Raw genomic sequence first — 15,686 nt, forward strand, 5'->3', positions numbered from 1 at the left:
GTAGTGACTCTCTTCCAAAGAGCAGAATTAGAGAGAGGGAAAAAATAGCAACTTTATAGTGTAGAAACTTGGCAGATACTACCCAAGTGATGAAGGTGGCAAACATCATGTGGATATCATGTATTCCCTGGTATGCTGTGGCTAGAAAACCCATAACTTCAGTCTAATCATGAGAAAAACATCAGACAAACCAAGATTGGGGAACATTCTACAGAGTATGTGTATGGACGGTACTTCAAACACATATATACACACACATACACACACATACACACACACACACACACACACGAAGACTGAGAAACTGTCAGTCACGGATCACAGGAGACTGGGGAATTGTGACAACTAAATGCAATGTAGTATTCTAGATCAGATCCTGGAACAGAAAGAGAATATGATGGGAATGGTGAAATCCAAATAAAGTCTGGAGTTTATATTAACAGAGTATTGGTGTCAGTTTCTTAGTTTTGACAAATGGACCATGGTAACATCCGATGTAAACAACAGGGGAAACTGGGTGAGGGCTATACGGGAATTCTCTGTATTATCTTTGTAACTTATCTGTAAATCTAAAAGCATTGCAAAATAAAACATTTCTTTTTTAAAAATCCATTGGGTTGTGTTGCACTCTGAATGGATTGCTTACCTGTATGTGATTTTGTTGCAACATGCAATGGTCATCTGTAAAATATGGGTTCAGTGAGTTGTGTACATTTTTGAAATGTTACATATTTCACTATACGATATCAAATCACGTTTGTTAATTTCACCTGTCTCATCAGAAAAACCTTTAACTATTGAGAAACTATCAAGCTTTTTGGTGGTGGATACGAAAGTTTTCCAAAATTATAATTTTCACTTGAAAGCTCAAATTTTATCAAATCAAATGCTGTCAGTTGTTTTTCTTTATGTGGAGGGCCCACTTTGTTCATTTTTAGAAAACATCTGCCAAATATCCAAGTCTAAATAATCGTAATTTGTCTGTTGGCCATTCTTTCAAGTAAAAATGTTGTTGAATGAAAAAAAAAGTAGCAATTCAACTTGCAATTCAATTACCCAAGTGCTTTTCCTCAAGACAACTTTCAGACTTCAGAATGCAGCAGAAGTCTTTATAATACTTACCACTATGTCACTTAGAATATTGAGATATACTCAAGGTCAAGATTTAAAAATAATTTTTACTGTTTCATTAAGGACACTCTTAAGAGAAACTAACTTTTCTTTCTTTTACTGTGACGTGTGGTGGCAGCAAATATAATGACCACTAGTACTGTTTGCTACCACTGCCTTGATGTGTGCTGCTGTTTTATCCACCATTGCTTTTATACCATCAGTTTTTTACCATCATATCAATAAATGAAAAAGCAAGTGGTATCTTAGTATTATCATGAAAATAGTTTGACCTTGATGGCTTCCTGAAAGGGTCTTGGGGATTCCTTGGGTTCTATGGACCATACTTTGAGAACCACTGTCCTAAAGTACAGTGGCAGTTGTTAGAAAGATTATGAAATAAGAGCTGATATTAACCACCAAATCCATTAGGAGCCAAGGAACCCTGATGCAGTACAGTGTATGTAAAAGATGCACCTTTCTGACTTAACTTGTCTTACTTTTGATGGTGTGTGAAGCTTGACCATTTGTTCATGAGATTTCCATATGATTTTTGAATGCTGAAACTCAGACTTTGATAATTTGGTGTCTGTGCTTGCTGCTATTTTTAACTACAGTTATATATGACTTTATTGAGGACATTCCTACAGTTACTTCTTAAACTTTTTCTTTTCTTGAAGGTAAATCTCACCTGGCTATTGTGCAGCGGGTTAACAATGAGGGAGAAGGGGATCCGTTTTACGAAGTTCTGGGAATTGTCACATTAGAAGATGTGATTGAAGAAATCATCAAATCTGAGATTCTAGATGAAACAGATTTATACAGTGAGTAGCATTGTTTGAGTGCAGTTTCCCCAAACCGTTGTTATTTTGTCCTGTTGTGTATGAGTCATCTGACATCTCTCCAGGTTGTTGTCTACCACTGTTTATAACTATGCCCTGTGCATGTAGCTGTAGTTTATGGTACAACCACTCAGTATATCCCCATCCCTTCATCAGAGGGGGAAAAAAAGAGGCAGTTCCTGTAATGTCAAGTGGCATTACGGACTTTGTTAAAAACCAGCTGCATCTATCTACTGAGCAGGACACCCTGAGCAGAACAGTCTGATGTCTACCACTTAACTTTGACATGTGTAAGATGAAATTGTTCTTTACTGAAGTTTCGTTTTATACAACTAGATGAATCATTTTCATATAAATTTCTGTTTCTATTTAAGATCCTAATTAATTTACCTACTTAAAAGGTGAATAGGATTTATTGAATTGATGGATAACATCTATTTAAATGTCCTTGTTCCAGAACCCAGGAGTCAGAGGTAGAGGGGAATTTCACACATGTACTTTGCAAGGATGGGGATGGGAGTGGCAGGGGTGCAGGGGTCAATGAGTATGCTTCTCTTTCTTCTTGTTTTTTGGGGGGGTCAGGGAGGAGCTACGTGAATCAAGGCAAGGGAGAGGTGAGTATCCATACCTCATTTGCCTAGGAATAGATGTAATCCTGGGCTGAGTGTTAAATCTGAAGTCTGTCTCATTAAAATCATAACTGGACCTTTGGACTGTGGAGTTTAAGTCTTCTTCAGCCTCACTCTAAGACTCTTCAAAGAGTGTCATGATGACAAAGATGGCCCAAGCCTTGAGTTGTTTGGGGCGCTCCGTGATAGGGTCAAGAAACAACATCTGGATTTTGTTTATCTTGTTTGGTTTCTAAAATATGGCTTGGAGGGGGAAAGTGAACCATTTCACTGGTCTGGGGGACTGGTGCCTGTTTGCAAAAGGCAGAGTAATTTCATTCAGTCCCAATAGAAGGGAATTTCCCTCCCTTTAAAATTAAGAAAGTCTTCCAAACCCCTTTAAAATAATAAATTTTGTATTTAGCTAATGTGTATCCTGTGTTTTCCTGACAACTGTATAACAGTCTTAAAAAAAAAAAACCAAAAACTTTCCCATGTCAATTTAACCCTTTTGACACTTGGAGAGTAGCCGAGGTCTCATAATAGAGAATATTATTATTTGTGTGTTTACATTCTTTTCATCCTTCTTTAAGTGACTGTTTAATACCAGGTGTGCCTTTGTATATTTGTTTACCCAGGGGTAGTATTCATCATAAAGAAGGTTAAGCCATTTATAATATCTGCATTTATACTTCAGTTCTATATAATTGTTAGTTTAACTCCTTTTAAACCATAATCAGACTGATATCATATGAAAGTGTTGCTTGAACTTGACTGATATAAAATGCTGAATTTGTGATTTCAGGTAAATTTTTGAAACTCATCCTAATCTAGATAGATCAGGAATGATGGCTGCTTTTGCCATTAGAAAATTATTCTTAAGTTTTGTATTGATTTATACAGTCTGGTTCTCAAAAGATTTTGAGCCAGAAATAAATTATAAGTTGTGATGAAGGTCTTCCCAGAAAAAGCCTAACTAATCCATCAGTTTTGCTCTTGGCAGGAATTGGTAGTTCAGTGACTCATGATTCTCAGGGGAAAAGCAAGTGATTAGGGTCTTGGCTTTAAATTAGTTTTTTTTTTTTCTTGATCATTACTTTATCTAGAAAAATACTCGCAATGTCTAGATCAGGGATCAGCAAACAATAGCCCATGGAACTCACCATCTGTTTTTATATGGCCTGTGAGCTAAGAACAGTTTTTACACTTTGAAATGGTTAAAAAAAAAAATCAATAGAGGAAAAATATTTCATGACATATGAAAATTATATGAAATTCAAATTTTGGGGTCCATAAATAAAGTTTTATTGGAACACAGCCATGCTCATTCATTTATGTGCTGTGTTGAGCTGCATTTGTTAAGGAGTTGAACAGTTTAAATTGTTGTGACAGAGACTGGTCTGCAAAGCCTAAAATATTTACTCTCTGGTCCTTTTCAGAGGAATTTTGCCAATCTCTGCTCTAGTTCACCTTTTTCCTTTTTGCTTGACCTTGAGGATTTCAGAGTCTAGTGTAGAAGTGAAGTAAACAGATATAATAATAATTATTATTAAAATATTGTTCCATGAAAGGGTTTTTGTTTGTTGTAGGGTTTTTTGTTTTCGATCTTTCTGGAGAGGGTAGGAACTTCTTAAAGACAGGGGCGCCCTTCCCTGGTCTCTGTGGGGATGATTGTTTTTCCCTGGACTGTGAACCGAGCAGCATGAGACAGCGCATACAAGGCGGTGCTTGATGATTCATTGCTCTGTAGTTACCGGGGTTCTGAGAGGGTTTGGTTCAAGTCTGCCCAATAATGTCCTTGCTAAGGGACTTCTCTAAAGGTCTTCTATGTGTTTATGGTTGCTAAGGTTACCTTTTATTACATACTTTGGATTGTGTATGACTACGCTGCTCTGATTGGCTGAGAATTCCCTCTTCCTTCCCCTTTCTGCATGGTGTTTCTATGTAGAGTGCTCACATTTGAAGAGATAGTCTAGCCTTTCAAATATATTTTGTCTCTTTCATTTGAAAAGGGCCCCTGATCTAATAGAATATATTTCCTTATTTTTCTCTTTTCTCATTCCACCCTCAGCTGATAACAGAACGAAAAAGAAAGTGGCCCATCGTGAAAGAAAGCAAGATTTTTCTGCCTTTAAACAGACAGACAGTGAGATGAAGGTTAAAATATCACCACAGCTTCTCTTGGCAATGCACCGTTTCCTAGCAACAGGCAAGTGCAGCTTATCACAGTTTGAAATCTCTACCAACCCTGGAGCGTGTTTCTCACCCACCGCTGATGGGGTGGGCTGGGGGTGGACACGGGGAAATGGGGTGACAAATAATGCCACTTTTGTGTTTTGTTTTTTGTTTTGTTGTTTTGTTTTTTTTCTTTTTAAATTCTCTCCTCTCCTGTGTTCAGTGTCGGCATGAACCCTCTGAGACATTTACCAGGGGTGGACCAGTAACTTAAAATTGGTCTGAAAGGTAAGGACGAATGTTAGTGCCACACTGCATGTGTACCATAGGCCAGGCCATCTCCTTCCAGCTAGGCCCATGGTAGAGCCAGCTGGTGGAGCAGGCTAACAGTGCGAACCAGACACCACCCTGTCGTTTGATTGGACGGTTGAGTAATTCTCTCCCCAGCTTGCCTTGGAACCACAGTTGGACATCAGTGACAACACAGGGGCTATGATTTAGGAAGGAGGAGAATAGATTTTCAGAATTAAATCTTCATCTCTTATGGTCTTAATGAAATTAGAAATTCCAAAAACTTTGACGTGGATTTCTTGATGACCTCTTCAAATCAGATTAACTTGGGCCCTTTCCAGGAGGCAAGTATTCACAGTATTAAAACCACCACCCCAGCCGGCACTGACTGCTCCAGAGAGGTCAAGGTTGAATGGAGTTAAGAGACCGACTTACCCTTCTCAAGTCCCCCAAAGGCTCTCTAGGTGAAGGGTGAGTCTGTTGGCCAGAGATAGTGTAAGGAAGTCTGAAAGTGTGTAGTGACTTCTAGAACACGTCTGTGTCCAAGATGGGCAGCCAATACCTTTCAGCCTCATGCCGTGTATGTAAAATATTTTGAAAAGAAGGCTGACGCCAGCCACGTGATACAATACTATGTATTCTTTAAAGACTAAGTTTTCAGAGGCCTAGAAATGTTCACAGTATAATATTTATGACATGGGAGAATATTTGCAATTTGATATAAAGTGGGGGAAAAAACAAGATACAAAAATATGTGTACACGTGATTATAGTTGTGTCTTGTGTGTACACTCCTGCCTAGGTAAGGTAGTGGAAAGAAATGTTCACCAAATTGCTAAGAACGTTTATCTGCGTGGTTGGTGTGTAGATAACTTTTATTTTCTTCTTTAGTTTTTTTCTATATTTTCCAAAACTTCTACGAGCTATTATCTTACTTCATGACAAAAAAATCACTGACGCTACAGAATTTGCAATGTCATATATAATATATAATTAAAGCCACATAATATCTCTAACTTATTTATTATTTTTCTAATTCTGATAATATTTGTTCCTAATCATTTAAGAACCATGATTTTAAATTAAATGTTATCCTACTCTGCCTCTGAGATTATCATAAAGTCTATTTCAACATAGCACCGTCAGTCAATAATTTAAATAGAATCAATATCTTTGTAAATATTGATCAGCATTACTTATTTTTTTTAAATTAGCAAGTTGGAGTGCATGTTGATGTGTGCACGTGCCTTGCTTCTATTCCGAATCTCCACCTTCCTTTGTCTCCAGAATTTCTCAGGATAGTTGAAATGGGAGGATGAGAGGTGATGCTCCTATGTCTGTGTACCTGATACTAACCCACCGCTAGATGCTTCCTGACCCTTGCTTCTTTTCACTGTTGTTGGACAGACAGACCATTGTGGTCTGTTGAAGGGCGTCCCGGCAATTGAAGAGTATGCTTCCGGTTGATTTTCATTTCTCTCAGTTAGAAAATTAGGGTATTTTTATGAGAACCGAAATTGACAAATTGAAATGAAAAATTTTAAGGAAACAACTGTGAGAATTCAGCATTTTCTAATTTCTCCCAGGTAATCTGCCCCCCAGTGGATCACCAAACGGAAGTCTCAATAATCCATATTCTATCACTTTGATTCCAAGTACTTTTTTTTTTTATCTAAACACCTTAATGACTAGAGTAATTTTTTCCCACCCATTTGAAGTGTAATATTGAGTTGTATTTATGTCTATAGAAGTAGAAGCATTTAGCCCATCCCAGATGTCAGAGAAGATCCTCCTAAGGCTGCTAAAGCACCCCAATGTCATCCAGGAACTGAAGTATGATGAGAAGAACAAAAAAGCTCCAGAATACTACCTCTACCAGCGGAACAAACCTGTAGACTACTTCGTGCTCATTTTGCAGGTCAGAAGAGTTACAGTTAATCTCATTGAGTATCCGTCTTTCTAGTTTTTAAGAGGTTTGGTTTTGGTGAATGGTTATCAAGGTTTACATGCTTAATTTCTGGGGTAGCCTTATCCATGGGAGAATTTAGTCTCCCTGTTTTCCTATCTATAAAATAATTCTAATATAAAACAGTGCATCTGTTACTTTAACTTCCGGTGCTCAGGCATTGAGTCAAATGAGAAATGACAATTTTGATGGTTAATATTCTTGAAGAATTTGGAGAAATATCTGTGTATGCACAAATTAATGAAATTTAATTGTCATGGGTTCTCTTTTTTATCATCTTTCCTTGTTTCCTCCCTTCATTAAGAGTTTGTCTTATAAAGTTCCCTTAGTACCATCAAAATAATCCTTTCATTGATTTTATTCCTGGTACTAACTTGTCTGTTTTGTAGGAACTGACAGGATAATCATGATTTCTCAAGACAGTGATGACTAATTCCTTCTCACTATAGCATAAGGCACTGTGTAAAGAGGAGGGGTTGATCCAGTCTGAAACCAGTGGAGGGTGTTGTGCTTGAATTGACAGGAGACCCTTGTTGTTCTACCTCAATATAGATTGTCCTTGGTATGGAGGCCAAGATAGACATGGCAATGAAGGAAGTGTGAGTTTTATTGACTTCTTGTACCTTTTTATTGAAGAATTGCTTTTACAGGAAATCTTAGTTTATTTCAATACAAGGATATTAGCCCCTTAAGATTTCTCATATTTCTTGGCTCCTTCCTAATTGGAAATATCATTATTGTAAGAATGTACTTAAGTACTTGGTAGGGCCTAAAATTTATGTGAATCCATCAAGGCCCTGATTACCCAAATGAATTCAGAAGTTTCATTCATTTGAAAACAACTCTTACCAGATGTCAGGAGCTCCGGAAAGTGTTGTGTCCGTGTATAACCCCATGTTTGGGCAGAATCATGGGGTCTGGAAGCAGGAGTGAGGTATTGTAGAAAAAGCCATGAATTAACTGGTTATATGCCACAAAATGAAAGTCTTTCTTTGAAACTTCTGTTTGTGGATTTACTTTGATTCTTTTACTAACCTCAGTCTTATTCAACCCTGAATTGTGAGTTTTCATTTACCTCTGGAAACATCAAGTTCAAAATTCCGAGAGTGCTACTGGGAATTTATTTTACTTACTGTAGATAGGGAACAATATAAGTTTCTCATAAAAGATGTGAAGATTTCTTAAACCTAGAGAAACTTTGAATTACATTAAAGGATGTTATTTAAGCGAACTTTGAGGATTGACCTTGTGAATTTCAGTGGCCATATTAGACCAGTAATCGAACCCGGGTCTCCAGCATGGCAGACAAAAACTCTGCCTGCTGAGCCACCATGGCCGCCCCAGTTGTCTGTTTTTATATAGTTGGCACTCAGGAAGTCAGACTCAGTAATGCCCTTTTGGTATGTAGCAAAACCATTCCTGACTGATGGATCTAGAAGTAAATTTTATGGAAGAGAGATTTCATCATCCCTGTCCATTTAGAAGTGAATCTTTTAAATAAAGATATTTTTGAAAAGGCATTTTACATATATGTACCTGTATTTGAATGCCTATGTTATGTTAAATATTATATAATGTGACAAGTTTTTTGAATTGTTTGAACTCATAATTTCATGGAGTTTTTATAAATAGTGGGTGTGCTTGATTAAAAAAGTTTATGGAGGTATTTAAACCATAGAGTTTGGTGAAAATCATGTTCTTGCAAAGTAGCCAGTTATCTGAGGTACCCAGAGTATTACGAACTGAAATACCATCTAACCCTCAGTCAAACTAGATAGCATAGCTGTCATTATTTAGACGTTATTTTCCCTCCTAAACTGTCACCACCCAGCATTGGAAGGTCATGCCAGGTTACTGAGTATGTTCCCTTGCATGAAAGTAGCATTAAAACAAAAGGAGAGCCACAGTGTCAGCCTTTCCAGTCGTGGCTTCTAGAGCCAGTGAGACGCCCTCTCCTGCAGACTCTAGGAAAAAAACCCATTAATTTAGTAATTAATGTTTGGAATACAATTCTGAATAGAAACACATCATTTCTGAGTTTTAATCCTTGGTTATATAAAGCCTAATTTATTCGAAGCAAACAATTTAAGTAAACTAAATTAAAAGAATCTTCTATAAGTTTTTAGAAAAGAATTTTTTTCCTGTGTAGAATGTGATCTCTTCTTTTGAGGGGGTGGCAGGTGGCATTTGAGAGTTTGCACAGTCTTCAACAATACTTAATATTGTTTCATATGCTCTTGGGAGAGGAACTTAAGTCTTCAATACCAAACCTTCTTACGGATTTTTGAGTTACAGGGTCTGTGTCCCAGCACACAGTAATGGATTCTCGATCTAGTATAAAGAACAGATAGCAGACCCGTTTTAAAAGAAAGAAACTGCTTGGGTTTCTAGCAGTAATGACTCTATTTCTTTAAAAAAAAAAAGCTACATAACTTAATATGAAACTTGGTATAAGCTCCTTTTGTTTAGAACTCTCATATACAACTATGAACCAAAACAGATTTGCAAATTAACTTCTAAATGTGTAAATGATAGTTTGGCCAATGCTGAAGCATCACTCATCTCAGAGCTGTGGGAGGGAAGCTCTAGTGCAGGCTGCTCAGCACACCGGGTCTCCCTGTGCTGAGAGGCTAAACCTCCACCCCTTTGCTCAATTTGAGTTACTTTGAATGTTTGCATAATATGTCGTCTATTATTTGGCCGCCACTGGGTGTGACAGAATTATTTACATGTTAAGTTCCTTTCTTCTTTAGCTCAGTGCTTCTCAAACTTTATTGGGCACAAGTATCACCCGGGGATCTTGTTAAAATTCAGGTTCTGATTCAGTAGGTCTGGAGTGAGGGCTAAGATTCTACATTTTTAACAAGCTCCCATTTGATTGAGGAATAGGACTTAGCCATGAAAATCATAGTGCAACTTGGTACCAGTGTAATTGTCCACACTCATGCACATGCTGGCACTGACATCTTGTGGCAGCACTTGGTTAGATGATGGTCAACCAGATGATCCAAAATATGGGTAAATTCGTTTTTGACCATCGAAATTAAAAACATAAAATAAAAAACGCCCATGAAGCAAACTTGCAGAGTCCCAGGACTTACATCTGTAGACTCCTGATTGAGAAATTTTGCTAGAGTATGTTTGAGTCCCAGAGTTACACGTGGTCATGAACAGACATGACGTGGGACGCTGTCATCTGTGAGGTGCTTCTTCTCTTACCGGGACTACCGGGAAGCGCTGGTGAATTCAATCTGATGTTCGCGCTCCTGGTGTTTATTTCTTTTCAGATGTCAAATCGCTTTGTAATTGCGATTAAAAAAAATAAAAACTGTTAAAATAAAAACCCAGCTGGAGATGGAACAGGATACCCAGCAGAAGTTCAGCGTAAATGTCTAAGGGGTCCTCAGGTTCCCCGAGTCCGAGGCACACATCGAAAATTTGATCTTCTTCGCACTGGTACTGACCAGGGTAGTGGAGGATCTCCCTTGAGGGCAGATATGACCGGGGAATGTTTAGTGTTTGAGGAACACTTAGAAACTTTGAGAAGAGGTTATTTTCTAGCTTCTTCCCAAAGAAAGGTAGGATTCTGTGACAATAACTTTATTCAGAAAATAAAGCTTGGCACAGTGAGACCTTCTTCTTATTTACCATTTTACCAATATGAAGCCTTAGTTTCCTTTGGGAGTGCCTGGAGTCTGTCATGTCATGTCCTGTCCCGATTTTACTGGCATTATCCTGGAGTACAGTAAATGTGTGAATGTTTCCAAAGTAAAATTAATATGTAGTTCTTTCTCATGTGAAAAGAGTTACCTGAGAAGATACCCTAACTGATTTTGAGCCAGGTGAGCCATTTCCTCATGGAGATGGCCCCAGTTGGGATACTGATAGGTTTATTTGAAAATGATCACTTTCTGGAGCCGTTGACACACACAAATGAATAAAAGATGTCTTTGCTGGATTCTTCTAAAACTAGCTCACCAAAAATCTTAACTCTTATAGAGATGGCTACAGGGTTGGGCAGTTTTTTAAACTTTTAAAATTATAGAATCATAGGCTATTAGAACAAAAATAAACCCTTTAATCTGTTGTACTTTTATAAATGAAGTAGTGCACTGGTTCCTAAATGCTGATACCTGACAAAGTTTTCACCAGTTGAGGCAAAATGAGGAAAATAAAGACAGTTGCAGGGAGTTTCTCATACAGCTGTATGTAGTCAGTTTAAAGACCTGGCTTTTATTCTGAAATTATGTATTTTCTGTGTTTGGGAGGCTAAAGTATCTGCTCTTTTATGAAATGATGGTGACAGTAGGTGCCTGGGTTTTAAAAAATACCCTTACTTCATGATATAAAAATTTCACAACCCTGTATCTGCCCCTTAGTTTGGAGGGTGGAGATGCATTTTACTAGTTCTTGAATTCCCGAAGTCTAGGATTTAGATATCTGCCTCATAGCCTGGTGGGTCCAGACTAGATCAAATCTGAAAGGAAGATGCTGGTCCCCTTCTCAGGGTCTGGTCTGGAAGGCAGAGGAGGAGTCGGCTGAAATTAGGGTCTGCATGGAATCGATTCTCTCCACAGCAGTGCTGGTTAATTACCAGGCTTGTCGCTAGTGTGGCTCTGGAGGCGTTTCTTGAGAGGCCAGGCCGCATGGAACTTCTAGAGCTGGGGTTATGGTTCACAAAGAGAACCTCTGAGCCAAATCCCCCAACTGTGCTACATGTTGGAATCACCTGGGAAGCTTTAAAATGTCCCCATGCCCAGGCTGCACCCATTAATTAAATCAGAATGTCTAGGGATGGGAACGAGGTATAGTACTTTTTAAAAATCCCCAGGAGATTCCAGTGCACAGAAGCATTTGGAAATCTCTGCCTTTGGGTTTACTAGGCAGAAGTTCCCAGCATGAGAGTAGTAGCTACATTTCCTTTTCGGGAGATAGGCAGGCTAATAGTCACAGAGTCTTGTTTTTGTAGTGACTGTTACTCTGCTGGCTCACAATTTATCACAAAAGAATTGTGAAGTAACACCCATTTGCTGGGACACAGAACACAGAAGGCCCTGTGACTTGCAAAACAAGGGAATCAATCACCTGGAGTTCCATAAAAGATGGAATTCCTATCATGAGGCTTTAGAGAACTAGGACTGGCTTCTCCCAAGCTCCCACAGCCTCTCCCTAGGGCCCTGCCTGGTAGGGGTTTTAGCACCTGTTTGTTTGCAGGTAGATTTTATATTATGGGTGAGGTTTAAATTGCTTTCTTATAGCAAGAGAGGTGGTCGGGCCTCAAAGGGAGAGATCAGGTGGTCTTTTGGGAAGAGTCTTCCATAATTGGTAATTTAGGAATTAATAGGGAGCAATCAGAATATTAGGGTAAAAAGACTCAAGAGTTTGCATCAGTGTGTGGTATAATGTGGGATTTTGGTTAATAACTCGTTCTTTGGTTACTTGCTTTTCTGAGCCCTTTTCTCTAGATTAATAAGAGGGAGGTGGTTGTATCTTCTACATAGAGTTGTGAGCATTAAATGAATTAATAAAGTGCTCTGAAGTGTTAGCATGGTTCCTAGTTTATAAGTGCTAGCTTAAGATTTTTTACCCATTGAAAGGGAAACACTGGGGAAGCGATTATAGGTAATGTGGACAAGAGCCTTCTGAATCTAGAAAATGAGGGATTTCGATAACTGAAAATGCATCGCGAGCACCCACCCGGAAGGGATTGTGGAGGAACCTGGAGTTTCAGGACTGAATAAGGCACTGTTTGCCCCAGAGGAACTGATAAGGGTGAAGGAAAAGAGGTTGCAGACAAGTTAGAGAAAGGGAGGAAAAGGAAAATCTTGGTGGGGGGAGGAGAGGAGAGTTTTCTCCCCATGGAAGGAGACTCTCTCCGGGTGCTTTTCTAAGAGTGTGGAGGGAGGTTCCACTGCGTTGAGGGGCTTCTGGGGAGTCGGGACAGCAAGGGCTCGGCCAAGAGGTGCCTGCGCAGGTGGTCGGGTCACTGCCAGAGAGCTGCGAGTGGCCGCTGGGAGTCAGTGTTCTCCTCTCTGCTCTGCGGACCCAAAACATACTGACTCCTGACTCTGTCCCTGCCCCACCTCTGGCTCCTGCAGGACAAATTGCATGACCATTACAGGGAAGGCTTCTGAAAGACTCCAAGAACTAAGGATATTGGGAAGTTATCACCAGAATTGTAGAAATTAAACATCACATTTTTACTGTCATCATGCATATCTAAACCCAATTCCAGTTTTCATATTTAAGATGAATCAACCCCACTTTTCTATGTAAGTGGGGAAACATTATTTGAGGTTTTGCTTCCTTGTGATTGTTGGGAAGGAAATTTCGACAAAAATCCAGGGAGGGACCAAATCTTGCATAGAGTTGTTTACAAATGGATTCATGCAATTGGATTGAAAATACCTCCCTTTTCTTCCCACAGGGAAAAGTGGAAGTAGAAGCTGGGAAAGAAGGTATGAAGTTCGAAGCAAGTGCTTTTTCCTACTACGGTGTCATGGCCCTCACAGCCTCTCCAGGTGAGTTTCTTTCTCAGCCTCTCAGGGCAGAGCCAGGTTTAGGAGGTAATGCCTTCCTGCTGTCATCTTTCTCTCTGTACCTGCTAGCTGATCTTATTTATTTTTTGAATTTTTTATTAAATTATAACATATAGAAAAAACTGCACAAATCACAAGTGTGATTTTGAATTTTCACAAAAACTGAACATACCTGTGTAGACCAGCATTCTGGTCAAGAGACCAGGTATCACCAGCCCCCCAGAAACCCCTCACGCTCCCTTCTCGTCACTACCACCCCAGGAACCACTATCCCAACTTCTACACATGCATTAGTTTGGCCTATTTTGACTTTATATGCATGGAATTGCACAGAATGTAGGCTTCTTTCCCTCAACCTTATCCTTACCACATTCATTCAGGTTATTGTGTATGTTTATAATTCATTCCTCTCATTGCTGTATAGCATTCCACCGTGTGGACATATCACAAAGCGTCTATCCCCTCTATTGCTGACGAGTATTTAGGTAGTTTCCTATCTGGGGCTGTGAACATTCTTGTGTGTGTCTTTAGGTGAGCATGCATGTGCATTTCTTTTGGGCATTACACCTGGGAGTGGCATTGCCGGGTCACAGGGTGTGTGTATTTCCAGGGTGGTTGTGTGACTTTCTGCTCCTGTCTGCCCTGGATGAGGATACCAGGCTCTCTGCATCCAACACTGCGTCTCTGCAACCCTGGGTATTACTGGGTCTTTTAAATGTTAGCTGTTCTGGAGGTTCTGATTCATATTTTCCTGAGGATGAATGCGGTTGTTACTATATTTATCACCTGTAGCCAGTGTCCTTGTATAGAGAGCAGGCCACCTGGGTCACCAGGCTGAGTGAGTATGTCATGGGGTGTGGACTAAGTTCTCTAGTTCCAAGATGGCAGCAAGCAGAATCTATCCTAGAAGAAACAGAAACACCGATTCCTATGGGCTGCCTTGTCTCTGGGGATGGCCCTTGAGTGGACCCTCTTGGCCTTCATTGCTTGCTTTAATGCTTGTGCATTTGTACTTTACCCAGGCTGGGACAGGTCACACAGGTAAACAGGTGCTGGAGTGCCACCTTGCGGCCAAAGTGCCAAACGGCATGCTGTGCTAGGAAACATCATTTTGAAACCTCATCCTTAAAGAAGGTTGTCACTTCTGAAAACCAGTTTTGAAAGGGGGCAGGGGATGCCTCCAGAGAAGTTCATTTTGTGACACTGGCCCTCATCTACTGCATGACCATAGTCTCAGGCAACCAAAGATATTCCCTAGTTAGAAGAGCCAGGGAAATGGCACGTAGTCTGTATTTCTAAATCTCCCCTGCCTTAGAAACAGCTTCTCACTGTGGCGGTGCAGGTTTTTGAGTCATGTGGGCCCAGTGACCCATTGTCAACTGCTGACAAATACCCGGTGTGAAACGGGCTTGTCTGAGCCTACTTAATTAGCAGGTTTGTGTTGCAAACTTTAAGATCTTCTGTTTTCACTGCTTAGTGAGAGAGACCTGGTGATTCTTTTCAAAGTGGTTGCTCACATGTGGTTGTGTAACTTTGAAAAAGGCCTTTGATTTCCTCATTATTAAAAAGACTTAACATTACCTCCTGCGATTGTTAGAATAAATGTAGTAATACTCATTCTCACAAGTGCTCTGTAACCTTTAAAACCTAAGAAGAACTATTGGTATAGCAGTAGGTGTTATAATTGTGACTATTGTTTGGCAACCAATCCTGAATTAGCCACGGGTTAGCAGAACAAGATTTATAAGGTGGGTTTGAAAAGAAAGCCAGAGGAGTAGGTTGTACGTCCTTATTGATTATGGGTGCTTGAAACCTAAGCATTAGTCCAGCTCATATGGGGCTACGGAGCCACGGAAGGACGAAGTTTACTCAGAAGAGGAACACACACTCTCTCGGTACCGCAAGGCTGTGGGCTACAGCAGGCACCCCCAGCTCAGACGTGCTACAAAGAAAGGGAGTTTCAGTAAGAACATCTTAATTATTACAAAGCATAGTATTTTACAACTAGGATTTGGGATTTTTATATTGAGAGATGCAATAAGTACGTGGATCTCAAAATGTTCCTGTTTGTGATTGTTGGTTGTCTAGAGAACACCTCTGATCCCAGTTCCCAAGACCTGCTCAGAAAGTGTGACTCCTGCCCAGTGGGGCGGTGT

At 39.7% G+C, this 15,686-nt stretch overlaps 1 protein-coding gene across 2 annotated transcripts in view; it reads left to right on the forward strand.

Moving 5' to 3' along the window:
- Positions 1-15,686, forward strand: part of CNNM2 (cyclin and CBS domain divalent metal cation transport mediator 2) — a 173,749-nt gene that overhangs the window by 137,625 nt on the left and 20,438 nt on the right. For both annotated transcript variants that reach the window (XM_077125892.1, XM_077125893.1), the window contains exons 2-5: positions 1,791-1,934; positions 4,632-4,769; positions 6,774-6,943; positions 13,419-13,512. In XM_077125892.1, coding sequence (XP_076982007.1) covers positions 1,791-1,934; positions 4,632-4,769; positions 6,774-6,943; positions 13,419-13,512 — 546 coding nt within the window. The remainder of the gene's footprint in view (positions 1-1,790; positions 1,935-4,631; positions 4,770-6,773; positions 6,944-13,418; positions 13,513-15,686) is intronic.

This window comes from Tamandua tetradactyla, chromosome 13 (assembly GCF_023851605.1).
Source record: "Tamandua tetradactyla isolate mTamTet1 chromosome 13, mTamTet1.pri, whole genome shotgun sequence".
NCBI lineage: Eukaryota > Metazoa > Chordata > Mammalia > Pilosa > Myrmecophagidae > Tamandua > Tamandua tetradactyla.